Source organism: Vanacampus margaritifer, chromosome 16 (assembly GCF_051991255.1).
Source record: "Vanacampus margaritifer isolate UIUO_Vmar chromosome 16, RoL_Vmar_1.0, whole genome shotgun sequence".
NCBI lineage: Eukaryota > Metazoa > Chordata > Actinopteri > Syngnathiformes > Syngnathidae > Vanacampus > Vanacampus margaritifer.
The window spans coordinates 17,261,564-17,275,270 of record NC_135447.1 but is presented as its reverse complement, the minus strand read 5'-3'; the positions used below and the strand labels follow the sequence as shown (position 1 = coordinate 17,275,270).

General features: G+C 41.2%; 2 protein-coding genes across 7 annotated transcripts in view; both read left to right on the top strand.

The window, feature by feature from the left end:
• Positions 1 to 13,707, top strand: part of LOC144036093 (protein turtle homolog B-like) — a 129,003-nt gene that overhangs the window by 74,797 nt on the left and 40,499 nt on the right. For 4 of the 5 annotated variants that reach the window (XM_077546400.1, XM_077546396.1, XM_077546398.1 and 1 more), the window contains exons 12-14: positions 3,790 to 3,913; positions 6,046 to 6,221; positions 8,275 to 8,501. In XM_077546400.1, the coding sequence (XP_077402526.1) occupies positions 3,790 to 3,913; positions 6,046 to 6,221; positions 8,275 to 8,501 (527 nt within the window). The remainder of the gene's footprint in view (positions 1 to 3,789; positions 3,914 to 6,045; positions 6,222 to 8,274; positions 8,502 to 13,707) is intronic. The other variant, XM_077546397.1, reaches the window with a different exon arrangement.
• On the top strand, positions 8,518 to 11,476 carry LOC144036094 (uncharacterized). Of its 2 annotated transcripts, none has more exons than XM_077546401.1 (4): positions 8,518 to 9,515; positions 9,592 to 9,642; positions 9,734 to 9,799; positions 9,883 to 11,476. In XM_077546401.1, the coding sequence occupies exons 1-4, from the start codon at positions 8,993 to 8,995 to the stop codon at positions 10,527 to 10,529; spliced, it is 1,287 nt and encodes a 428-aa protein (XP_077402527.1). In that variant the 5' UTR covers positions 8,518 to 8,992; the 3' UTR covers positions 10,530 to 11,476. The 2 variants fall into 2 exon arrangements, with proteins under 2 accessions (XP_077402527.1, XP_077402528.1); XM_077546402.1 differs by having other exon boundaries at positions 9,728 to 9,799.

The following is a 13,707-nucleotide window of genomic DNA, read 5'->3' as shown; positions in this document are numbered from 1 at the left end:
TTTTCATAACTCTTCTGATTAAACTAGTTGAATGGTACCTTTGCCATGGCCTGAGGGGGTCTGTATCATTTTTACTGGCACTAAGCAACTTTGAGGAGGAAGGTTCTAGGAACACTGCTAAACAAAAAATCGACAAATGTGCTGACTGCTTTATGGCATCCGTCACTTCCCCCTTCCTCATTCGTTACAAAGACGGAAGTCAATTTGAATGTCGATGCACGATTACTGCTTTCCTGGCAGAAGTTGCAAAACAACTGAAAAGTTTTGTCTGAGGAGACAAAAAAAGAAAAAAGGGAAGCTACCCGGAACAAGGATCAACATTGGCCTGGCTTTCACTTGTTAGTGTGAGCTAAAAAACGACACAATGCGCTTATCCTCATGGGAAATGTGGTCGTCCTTCAGGCATAACATTACCGCTTTTGTCCATATGGCGCCGCCATAATCCTTAGTTCCTTAGTGTTGCTTTAATGCATTTGTTTTACAAATGAGGCTACGGGATGACAAAGACCAATGCAAAATGTGTACTGAACAGTCTCACAACATCCACCCTCATGAAGCTTGACAGTGGAACAGGTGTATCATGTCTAGTTAGTATTGTTTTAAGAATAGAATAAAAAAGAATATAATAGAATTCAATTGACTGGTGACCAGTCAGCTGATGGAGGCTAAAGCTCTAAAGACATGCGTAATAGAAAATGCTTGGATGGGGAATTTTTTTTTTTTTTAATGCTTGGATGGAAGAATAGGACAAAAAAAGTATTTCTTAGTCCTCTAAAAAGGAAATTCATGTATTACAGCAGCCTAGACATATGGACACAGAAGAAAAATCAAACAAAACTCTTGAGTTGTAGCACAGTGGTGCGCATTTGCACTGAAAATATTAACATGCGCACCAGATTTGATTGAATCACTGCGCATTTGTGTACTAAGAGAATTGGAGCGCAGCCATTGGCGTAATGGATTGTGGTCAGGCCAGCCTCCAGTCAAAAAGTCGACAGTCAAGCCAGCTACAACGATTAATGTGAGGGACAATTTCAAAATAAAAGCCTAACAATGCATTGATGTCCATGGACAATTTTACTTGTGAGGCCTTTATTTTGAGGAGGACCACATTTCCGTTGGTGCTATTTGATTTTCTGATGAAATAGTTATGAGGAATAACTCATGCAACTTATGCCCGTTTCCATCTGTTTTTCTTTTGTGAATATTAAGAGGGAACTCTGCCGCTGTAGGTGGCGGTACCATAGTGATGTGATCCAACAGTAATTTAAAAGAAGAAGAAGAACAGGAAGCGACTGCGCCATGCGATGACATATGAGTTTTCTTTTGTAATTCTTGATAAACCGTAGCGTTTCTTTGCTGTTTTCCATCTAAAATGCATTAATATTTGCTTCTTTAATTAATTCCAAAAAGTTTCATCGTCCCCCTAAACATACCTTACTTTATCGTCTGACGTTGCTTTGGGACTACAAACATACGTGTGACGTAATATCCGGTCAAAACATGCGACGTGTATCCGGTCTTGTCAGCATTTATTCACAAAACCTGTTTCCATAGCCAAAATTTGCATTTTCTTTTTTTCAATACGCTTCAAAATCGACCCCCCCCCAAGCGTATAATTTTTTTTGCAAATTTTGGTTCCTTTTCTGAATTTCGAGCGTTTCAATTCAGTTTTATTTACGCATTTCAAATTCGAATAAAAATGGGTGGATGGAAACACCACTTCAGTTGTCCACACTGCATACAAGTCACACCTTTTTGCTTTCATTTCCGACATGCACGCACATCCAACTAAAAACAGTGTCCGAGTATGGCCAGGTGTGCTTTAAGTTTGTAAATTCATCCCTGAGGTTGGTGGGTCAGGAAAAAAAATATCACCAAAAATCTGATGCTACTTTGAGAACCACACCAAAATTGTTCTGTGTTCCCCTGTTAAATTGTCACGAGGGTAAAGTTTGGTGGAGGACCCAAACGCAGGGAAGAAGGGCAAGGAGGAAGAGGTGATATACAAAAAGGGAATTTAATTATTCAAAACAAAAGCAAACTCAAAATGGCAGTAAAACTACACGTGGGGAGGACAACAAGGCAAAAAAACTGGCAGCATGACAGGAGGAAAATGACAATGAACCGACACAGACAGAGGGGAGACAGGGGACTAAATACAGACACACGCTAATGACACGACAAGACACACCTGGGGCAAGACACAAGTGACTGAGGGCACTGATTGGTTGACACGAGGAAGGGCAGGTGAGACACACAAGGAAAAACAGAACCCAAACATGACAGTACCCCTCCCTCAAGGGACGGCTCCCAGACGGTCAGGAGGGCGTCCCGGACGCCACACTGGAGCAGGAGGCGACTGTGGCAGCGTATGAGTCCATAATCATGGGCTTGAGACTGCCATGGCAGAGGCGAAGAGACTTGGCACGGCAGCGGCACAGGCGAGGAGGGCCGGGACGGCAGCGGCACAGGCGAGGCCGGGACTGAGGCTGCCGTGGAGCCGGGACGGGGACTTGAGGCTGTCGTGGAGCCTGGACAAGGACTTGAGGTTGTTGTGGAGCCGGGACGGGGACTTGAGGCTGCCGTGGAGCCGGGACGGGGACTTGAGGATGCCGTGGAGCCGGGACGGGGACTTGAGGCTGCGGCAGACGTGGTTCGGGGACTTGAGGCTGCGGCAGACGTGGTTCGGGGACTTGAGGACTGTTTGACCTGACACCCAGAGCGCCACCAGCCAAAGCAAGGTGCCACAGGGCTTCGTCCAACAAAGCAATCGTCAAAGCTCCGGAGGCAAGTATTTTTTTGTGGCATGACAGAGCCCCCGCTGGGTCCTTCTGTGGTTCTGTCACGAGGGTAAAGTTTGGTGGAGGACCCAAACGAAGGGAAGCAGGGCAAGGAGGCAGAGGTGAGGGCACTGATCGGTTGACACGAGGAAGGGCAGGATTACACTTAACAAGACCAAGGGAGACACACAAGGAAAAACAGAACCCAAACATGACATTAACAGAATGATTTGCCAGAAAATGGATGTTTTATTCTTATAACATATGTAACGTGTAAGTATGCTCTCTATGAATAACATTAACATATCTTCTAATGTTTTATTTGCCTTGCGCCTACTCTGTGACATTATTCAAGGTAATTTTTTATTTTTTTATTTTTTTTATTTTTTGATGTGATAAGATTTTCCAGTGGTGGTAAGCAAACATTTGACCCAAGGAAAGGCAACTTTTTTTTTTCTCAACACAATTTTTATTCATAATAATAAAAAAAAAATCAGGTTTGATATTAGCACTTAACTCTTTCAAACCCAAAAATGTATAAATATGTTAGTTTTTTTATGCTTGAGTATACAGAATGCTTTGATACAGCTTCTGACCTGAAGAGGTCGCTTAAATCAATGGTAGTTATTACAAAAAAACGGACAGCAGAGTATAAGAGATCAGCCAAGGCCATGTTGCAACAAGCTCTTTTTGACAGTGTTTTTAACAGGTTTGTGAATAATAATGAATCTTAGCTATATTCTAATGCTAATTGTTGCAAAACGGAAACAGATACAAATATACTATTTTTTCCTGATGAAAGAAGATACTCTAATCTTTCTTTTGGTAGGTGTCATGTTTTTATAGCAATAAAACAGATTAAAGTTAAAGAGACATTATTGTTACAGGGATCATTGGTTTTAGGTGCTTATTATGTTGGGAATCTGTGTATGTTCTAACAAAGACCGTTTCAATGACTCACATGCCCTTTTACCAACACATGTCCCACTGCTTGCCCTTCCTGCAGGCACAAGCCCCCACGCACCCACCAGCGTCCATGTGGTGGCATCTTCCACCTGGGCCAACGTGTCGTGGGAGGTGGGCTACGACGGGGGCTTTCAGCAGACATTCTCAGTCTGGTACGGCCATGTGTGAGTCATCCCAGCCTGCTTCGCTTCCTGCTTTTTCTTCTCGTAGTATTTATTTATTTAAAAAAAAAAAAAGTATTTTTCAGGATTTCATTCAGAACAGTTCAGATATTTTTTCTTTTTTATGTCTCTTCTAATTTGCAAGCTGGACATAGTAAATGCCTCCTTTACCCTACCTCTGCTGCTGCTGCTGCTTTGCTCTGCTTGACTGTAGTTCATATGCTGTACTCCATGTATTTTTATAACCTGACCATGTAACCAATTTCTCCCAACTATATAAACTCTGTCATATGTACTTTTAAATGTGTTTTCAGCGCCTGAAGGTACATTTCAGGTGATTCTGTTAAAATCTTCAAAATGTACACAGTCAAATTCATGGTAGAATCATCTTCAGGATGCTAAATTCAACTAAATACAGCAAGAATTTTGAGTCCACTATATTTGGTAATAGGCTTTTTATGGCTTTAAGTACTTTTTGCCCATTTACTGGTACATGTACAAAACAAAGGTCAGTGCAGCATGACACTGTGGTTGCATACATTGAAATGTATATCCACACAGAGAACATTAATTTTGGGCAGCAACAATATGCACATACAGTATGCAACACATTGTAGGTTCTTTAGAACAGCAACCTGTCTATCTCTTCTCCAAGCGTATTACAATGTGATATCACTTTTTTTTGGCCATACCTCAATGTAGTGAGACATACAGAAGCACACATTTTATAGTAACATTTACATCACGATTAATTAACATCTCTACAAAGCAGCTGTATGTTTTTTTGTATGGCTACACTTTTAAATTTTAAGTTTAGGTGAAATACAGTATAAATTATTAAATTACTCATCTTAACAAAACAAAACCATTTTTGATATATAGTAACAAAAATATGCAAACACTTGTACTGTATATGCTGTAGTTCGTAGACAAAGGCAAAATTGTAATGCTTTCTTTTCTGGTGCTTTTCATAATAAGCATCATCAGTTATGAGTTACGTATGGAAGTAGTAACAATAATAATGATAATAAAAAATAAAATAACCAAAAATGTAACTACATTTCTGTAACTTTGTGTAAGGCAACGATAATACAATGGCCTCTATACATGTATAAACCGATGGAATGTGTTACTGATAACGCATTTGTTAGTGATGTGCTTCTCTAGTATAGAGTAGCTGTTCTGTATCTAGTATCGCTGTGTGAACTAGGGATAGACCGATTATCATCCGGGCCAATTATCGTGCCGATATTCAGGATTTTGACGAATAACAGCATCTGCCATTTTGAAGGAATTTTTTTTTGGACATTTATTTACTGTAAAAAAATAAATAAACCAAAAACAATAGGGAGCTATTTACTTAAGTTTTTATTTAACTTTTGAAGTACCTCTGGGAGAACTTTTTGTTAGATTTCAAACAACAATTCTATTGCCTAGATTTTTTTTTTAACTACAATTTTTTACAAACTCTGAAAGTTGTTCAATAAACATATGCTTAAAAAATACAACAATTTAAGAGCTGATGTTTGTATTTTTTTTTAAATTTTGATGCCAATACTTTCCCTTTTAGTGAAAATGAATATCGGCTCCAAATATAGGTTATCAGTGTCCTTGACTACAAATAATCGGTATCTGCCCTGAAAAAAACACATCGTCTTATCTTTAGTATGAACTCAGACATATTTTTTCACTATATTTATATGCAATATTTGGAACTATAGTATAGTTTTACAAGATTGTTGCAACTGCTGCATGTTCATCTTTTGGTAATAAATGTATGGCATGGGCAAACAGCAAAATGCAAAGCTAGCTGCAGCATGGGCTTACCATCAAGTGAAAGTTCAATTGATGATGTCATCACTGTATACTGTGAGGGAACAGTGTTAGGGGAATTTAGGTAATTTTGTATAAATGTGGACTGAATGTTCTATTAATAACTATGCTACATGACAACCATTTCACATTTTTAACAATTTGGGAAACTATAATTACATATGTAAACAAATAATAGAAATAATGAACTAATTACATGGCTATTAAGTTATCCTACAAAGTCAGATGAACTATAGTTGTAACTGTAACATTCTCTGCCCCAGTCTCAGTCCCACTCACCTCTCACCCTGACTCATGTGCAGGCTAAAAAGGGAGCGTTTAGGTCCACATGACTGGCTCTCAGTACCCGTGCCAGGAGGACAAGAGTGGATGGTGGTACCTGGCTTGGAGCCCGAGACAACATACCAGTGCAGTGTCCTAGCCCAAAACAAGCTTGGCACAGGACCCTTCAGCGAGGTTGTCACTGTGAACACATTAGGTGAGCATATTTGGTGCCTCTTAGCGAGGACAAAAAGATCTGATATTACAAAAGTGTGTGCACCGCTTTCACTCTGACATCTCTTGTTGCATGCTAGCAATTGTGTGATATGGTTCTCTGTGAGGTGTGCCACACAAAATATTTGGGAAGGGGGAGGCAGATACCGGTCTTCGGGTAATTGTGGAGGCTGCCGATACCAGACATATATCGATGTATTATGGCCACGTATAAATATGTATTTTATTTTTTTAGAGGGTGGGTGCAAAAGTGGCAAATTTGCGAGTTTATAAAGTGGCAGATTTGCGAGAGAAAAAAACGTACGCGAAATACACGTAGCGTACTACTCGGATGTTTGTGCCAATACTTTTAGGTCGGGTTTTCACATAAGGAGATAGTAATGGCTTTAAAAATATCATGTTAAGCATTTGCACTTCGAAGCATTAGGTTGAATGTCATTTGTTAAAATGTATATGTACTTGTACAATTATGTTTCCAGAATTATTATTCACACATTCATACATTGTGGTATTATTATAAAAATGTTTGTACAAGTAGCTAAGTTGATGTGTAGAGTCTGCTGCTCTCCGTTATTCACTTGCATTTACCTAAAGTATGCTAGCTTCTGATTGGTTAGTGTTAGTCAGCTGATAGGGGATCTTGATGTGTTGTGGCTCTAGCTGCCGTGTAAGACGAGTAAAGTTTAAATTAAGAATAAATCCGTCTCCATCCTGCCTTTTCATTTCATAACTGTCTTTTTTTCTTGCAAATTTGCCACTTTATAAAGTGTCAAATTAGCGATTTTTTTTCTCAGAATATTACTCCCCGTCTGAAAAAATAAATAGATGTGGCCCTAATACACCGTCGTATACATGATACTTAAGTTTAAAGAAAAAAAGTGACATCAAGTCCTTTGTAGCAGTAGTTGGTGCTACAGTATACTGCAGCAGTTTTACACATTGGCGAATTATCATCTGTCAGAAAAAAAAGGTCTTTGTTTACAATTAATTGTCATTGTGTTAAATGAAATTTTAGATATCAAAAGTACTAGAGATATCGGTAGTGGTAGAGTGGTCGTCTCCCAACCCAGAGGTTGTGGATTCGATCCCATGCCACTATGACCACATCAAGGTATCCTTGAGCAAGATACTGAACCCCCATTTGCTCCTGATGCTGCGTCATTAGTAGGTGAATGAGTAGTTGAATGTACAGCCTTGTAAGGTGGAAAAGCGCTATATAAATGAAGTACCATTTACTGTTATCAGTCTGGAAAAAAAAGTCTCCTTCCTACAAAATATACAATACCAATGTAGTGCCAGTGGGCATCAGGTAGCCCCCAAGGACCACCTGAGTAGCCCGCGGCCCTGTTCCAAAAATAACTCACCTATGTTGGGGAATTGTGATTTTCTAATAAATTTGTAAATTTAAAGAATGGAAAAGATTTATACAATTAAAGTATTGCATATTGGTATGGATCTATTTCCCGATTATTGTGAGAAATTATTAGCATGGTCAGTGTCTTCACATCAATGATTCATTATAAATAATAACTAGGGCTGTCAGTAAAAAAAAGCTTTTAGTATTGATTACCCTATCGATTACTCCATCGATTGCTCAGGTAATCGCATTGCCCCCCGTTTCAAGGCAGACATGCAATGGTGTTTAAGTATGAAGTCAGATGATGGGAATGGTTCGTGAGGAGATTGATGTCATATAAAACTTTCATCATCAAGTCACTCTCATAGTTAATTTAGCTGTCAAGCGCTGGGTGGTGACATGCTGCTACAACTTCTCACATTGCATTTCGTCATGTCTTAACAGCCGTGGAACATCCAGGTCCAGAAAGTAAAAACCCATCCACAGTTTGGCTTTAGCCCCAGGTGCTCCCTGGCTAGCTCCCTAGCAGGTAAATGAGCACCATGGGAGCTAGCTAGGGAGCAAGCTAACTAGCACATGAGGCTAAAGCCAAACTTTGGCAGGGTTTTTACTTTTTGGACCTGGATTTGCCACCTCTATTTCTTAACCATGGAATTTTAATCCAAATGTGTCCTTCCAGTATTTCCTATAAGTACCCCTGAACCACTGGTGCTGCTTACTCCACCACGGTGCCTCACAGCCAATCGCACGCAACAGGGAGTCCTGCTTACCTGGATCCTGCCCGCCAATCACACAGCACCGATCCAGCATTATGTTATGGAGTTTCATATGGGGGAACGATGGGAGGTCCTGGACGACAGTATCCCCTCAGGCGAGACGGAGTTTCTCGCTCGCGACCTCATCCAGGTAAACACAGGAGACAAGTAGGTTTTCTTCTGGTGGCTCCAGGTTCAACAATTAGAGTCAAGTCAATGGTTGTATGGCATTTAAATCGTATCGTAAGTAACAACCTTGATCATTGTTGGTTTATTGGTTCATTGGGTATATAACCCCTTACCAAAAAGTAGTATAATTTAAGTACATAATATAGATTATACTTAACTCTTTCACTGCCACTGACGTTTAAAGACGTCAAGTAAAAACCTACGCTTCACTGCCAATGACGTCAAAAGACGTCATCCAATGATTATTATTATTTTTTTTGAAACGGGTAGAGGAAACCCTCCCGCATGTCTGGTGAAAGTTTCAAGTCTGTCTGTTGTGCCTAAGGACTATTTTTGGCCCCTAGAGGGCAGCGATGACTCTCTTTTGACAAGATCGGGTGGGCGTCAGTAGTATAAAAGGCCAGGCAGGGCTAGAGCGTCGAGGAGTAGACGAGAATTGAGGAGAGACGAAAAATGGCGACCGACGGTAAGAAGCAGACCACGCTTGATAGATTTTTTGGAAAAGGAGAAGCACCAACCAGTGCTAAAGTGCACCATTATGATGACCGCGATGATGATGGTGATAAGGAGGTTGACGCCGAAGCTGCAGCGTTGACGCGGCGGCAGCTTCGTTCACGTCCTCAGGCCTCAGAGGCTAGCGGTGCTAGCGCCGGAAAACGTCGTGCACGACCGAGCACTTCTGCACGCGAGGACGTTCAATCCGACGAAGGTGATGATGATGGCAACAATGAGGTTGATGCCGAAGTTGCAGCGTTGACGTGGCGGCAGCTTCGACCGCGTGTTAAGGCCTCGGAGGCTAGCGGTGCTAGCGCCGGAAAACGTGGTGCACGACCGAGCACTTCTCCGCACGAGGACGTTCAATCGGACGACGACGAAGAGTATCCTGAGTCCGATGGATATTCTTCGGAGGAGTGGGTACAGTCTGACCACGGAGAAAGTGATTGGGACAGTATTTCATCCGCAGAAGACGTCGAAGGTAAGCACAAACTTGCTATGAGATACTTTTCTAGCACGCTGCTAGCACCTCGTGTAACGTGAATGTGCATTCATAGATCGTGGATCGTGCTCACAGCGACGTCCCACTGCAAAGACGACAAAGAGAGGTATAAAAAAAGTGTTTTCAATACACCGCAACAACAAAAGAAAACGCTCTTTCGATATTATTGTAATTGTATATATTTCTTTCAGCTGCAGCTCAGAGTGACGCTCCTCAGAGTGAGCAGAATAAAGGTCCATCAACCAGTGGATCCAAGAAAAAACGTAAATATATATATTTATATATATATATTGCATCACACTGATCTAAAATGAATATTATATGATATTGAAATGTATATTTGCAGATCCCCAAAAATCTGGCTGGCATGAAGCAGGCTGGCAGCCAAACTCCTTCCCCTTTACTGTGGAGCCAGGACCAAGAGGTGCCGCAGCAGAGCTGAATTCAACCCGGCCAGTTGACTTCCTGCAGCTCTTCATCACAGACGAACTTCTGCAGCACATTGCTGATCAGACAAACTTATTTGCACGTCAGTCAATGCAAAAACGGGCTGAAAGTCTGCCACACTGCAGGAGTCGTGCTTGGAAGCCAGTGTCTGTGTCTGAGCTCAAAACGTTTTTTGCACTCCAATTCCTTACTGGGTATATAAACAAGCCCAGTATCGAAATGTATTGGACTCAGGACGAAATAGAGACGACACCATTCTTCAGTCGCGCAATGCCTCGAAACCGCTTCCAGCTCATCTGGAGTTTCCTGCACTTCAACGACAACGAGACGGCACACAGTTCAGACGACAAACTATTTAAAATTCGTCCTGTGTTCAATCACGTTGTAAACAAGTTCAAGGAACTGTTTCAACCGGGCAGGAATATTTGTATTGATGAGGGAATGATGAGTTTCCAGGGACGTCTTTCGTTCAAAGTGTACAACCCCCAAAAGCAGGTCAAATATGGGATCAAATCATACATTTTGTGTGACTCCCAAACCGGCTAATGTTTCAATATGCAACCCTATGTTGGCATTAGTTGTTCTCTCCCCGATACAGTGTTCAACTTACTGGATCGTCTGCCAGGAAATGGGTACACACTATTCATGGACAATTTTTATAACTCGATTGCTTTGTGTGAACGTCTCCTGGCAGCGCGCACCAATGTTTGTGGAACGCTGAGGAAGAACAGGGGTGAACCCAGTGAGATAACGTGCCTAACCAACACTGGCCTTGGGGTGGGGGGGAAACTGGTAAGGCACAACACAAATGTTATGATTGTGGCATGGCAGGACAAACGTTTGTTGAGGATGGTGACAACGTTTCACAAAGATGAAATGCGGACAGTGGAGGTGTGGCGGAAGGCACAAAAAAAAAAAGTGCCTTTCGAAAAACCAATTTGTGTTGTGGACTACAATTCCAAGATGAATGGAGTGGACAAGATGGATCAAAACATCTCGTACCACCCATTCACACGGAAAACGTTGAAGTGGCACAAAAAGTTTGTTGCCTATCTTTTCCAAATATGCATGTTCAATGCTTACATATTGTACAAAAAAAAAAATCCTGGGACGAGTCAACCTTTTTTGGAGTTCATCCAGCAGGTGGTGAGAGGGTGGCTGTTGCCACAAGACCAGGAGGAAGTTGGGATGGAAGAGCATGAGGAAGCCAGACAAAATACCAGGTCACCGTATTTTGATCCTGAAAGCCGACTTGATGGTAACATGGCCAAACACACGCTGGAACACATGCCTGCTACTTCCCGGAAAAAAAAGCCAGCAAGAAGGTGTCGGGTCTGCATGCGAAGGGGCATTCGCAGTGAGACAAGGCTGTGGTGCAAATCTTGCAGTGTCCCCTTGCACGCAGGCGAGTGTTACACTGTTTACCACACAAAAGTAAAATTTATGTAGTTCAAACATCCACACAATTGTAAATAATCACACATGCACTGTTGTACACCTTTGTAAATAGTTTGTCAAATTGTTACTGTTTTCTATGTAAATAAACTGTTTTTTTTGTTATAAAAAAAGACTTTTTCATTGTTGGTGGTACTGTTTTATAGAAGCAAAGCACTATTTAGGTGTTTGTGGCATCATTCATGGACAAAAAGAAGTGTACAATTCACTGAAGTGCATGAAATAACATCGTTTCACAAAAAGCCGTTTTTCTCCACTTTTTGTTTCAAAACAGAGAATTTCGGTGAAAGTTACCATTTTCTATTGTTGATTACTGAAGAACGGAATAAGCTAGAAACAAACTTTTTTTTCTGATGAAAGATGAGAGTCCAATCTTTCATTTGGTAGTATGTGTGTTTCCATAGTCCAAACACAACATTTTCTGTGGACCTTGAAAGATCACTCAAAATGCTTAAATCGGCTGGCAGTGGGGACAACCCGTTTCGGAAAACGTCTGGCAGTGAAAGAGTTAAGTATACCTAAGTTTATTTTTCAAGTGTACTTATTCTCGTACTAAAGCCTGGTACGCACATAAAGATTTTTCAAATTTGAAAATATTTTTTTATCTTTGTCAGGTAACGATAAAACTTCGGGCATTTAACAGTTTTGGTCATCTTGTGTGTGCGGTGCTCAGATAATCTCATCATAGCTCCGCACACACATAAAGATTGTCTTCCACCACTGGTCAAGAATCCAGTCCGTGATCTCGCATGACTTCACAGACACGTTTTTTCATATAACTTTATTGAACAATTCTAAACAATATAAAAATAAATTGTGAACACTACACAAACATGTTAATAATACAGAAAAAATAAACAAACAAACAAAGAAGCTAGGGATGATATTTAAATAAAGACATATTTTTAAAAAAAGCATAAAGCCACAGTTTTCATCGCTTTCTTGTTGATATTGATTTCACAAACACGAAGACCAGGCACTTCGGGGTATGCGCTGATGTTTGCCGAAGGTTTCCGAAGGTGACAGGAGACAGTAGCAATATTGACCTTTTGCACTTGACGTCACAGGAACAAACGCCCCCTACGGGACGCTGGACGGCAGAAAAAAACACTTTCCTGTATTGTAACCATTGAATCTCGTACAGCGTAAAGTCCTTTATCTAATCGATTACTGTATTTTCACGACCATAAGGCGCATCGTATTATAAGGCGCAGGCACGGTTAAACATACGCTAGCTCAAAACATATGGGAGCATGCTATCATGTTAAAACATATGCTAGTGCTAGCGCATGTTTTTAAAAAGGCAGCGAGCGGAACAAAACTGAGTTCGGTTGAAGTAACAATGTAAGCAGTGAATTCAGTTTTACGTGAAGTATATAAGAATGTACTCACGTTGCTTTTGATCAATCCTAATCCACAAACCCCTCATAGTCCTCATGATCTTCTTTATCCGAAACAAACAACTTGGCAAGTTCTTCATCAAACACGCCAGGCTCCGTCTCATTGTCAGAGTCAGTCTCGTCCTGTCCTCGGAAATGATACCGGCTTTTGCGTTTGCCAAAGCATTCACGATTCATTGACAAATTGTGCCATAACTCCACACGGTGCTGCTTCCCAGTCTTGGTAAAGCTGTGTTCGCCAGCCTTGCGGAATGATAACAAGCTCCGCGATCATTTGCCGAACTTTATTTTTCACAGCGGCTGAGAGATGTGCACATTTCAGTCTTAGAGATAGGTAAGGAAAAGTGACGCGTGGGAAAAAACAATCTGGTGTCTTTAGTACGTGGTGTGATCTGTTTAGCTACACTGTGTAGACTTGCACTACTTCAAAGTGACCGTTCACTTTTGGAGGGAGCTGGGAAAAAAGCAATCTTGTGTCATTAGTATGTGGTGTGATCTGTTAAGCTACACTGTGTAGACTTGCACTACTTCAACGTGACTTTTGTAACGTCTGTTGCTGTAAGTGAACGTTGTTCAATAAAGCATTTAAAAAAAGAAAGGAAAAAAGGAAATGATACACTACGGTATGTAGGAGTTTAGCCGGACCACCCCTTTGCATTTGGTATGGTCCATCTCCCTCACTCACTGCGCAGCAGACCGTTCACTTTTGCAGGTAGATATCAATCAAACAATTACCTTGTAAGTGGCTTGTTGTGTTCTAAAACAAGCAAAAAAGAAAAAAAGAGGACACATGCTCACTAAACATGCATGCTTTAGCGCCATGGCATAAGTTTGAACACAAGTCACGACAGGCAGAGGGAACCTGGGGG

Excerpts from the sequence above, each read along its gene's own strand:
- LOC144036094 (XM_077546401.1), top strand. The coding sequence starts at position 8,993 with ATGGCGACCGACGGTAAGAAGCAGACCACGCTTGATAGATTTTTTGGA. Across the intron at positions 9,516-9,591 it reads ATCCGCAGAAGACGTCGAAG|ATCGTGGATCGTGCTCACAG; the intron begins GTAAGCACAAAC and ends GTGCATTCATAG. Across the intron at positions 9,800-9,882 it reads CAGTGGATCCAAGAAAAAAC|ATCCCCAAAAATCTGGCTGG; the intron begins GTAAATATATAT and ends GTATATTTGCAG.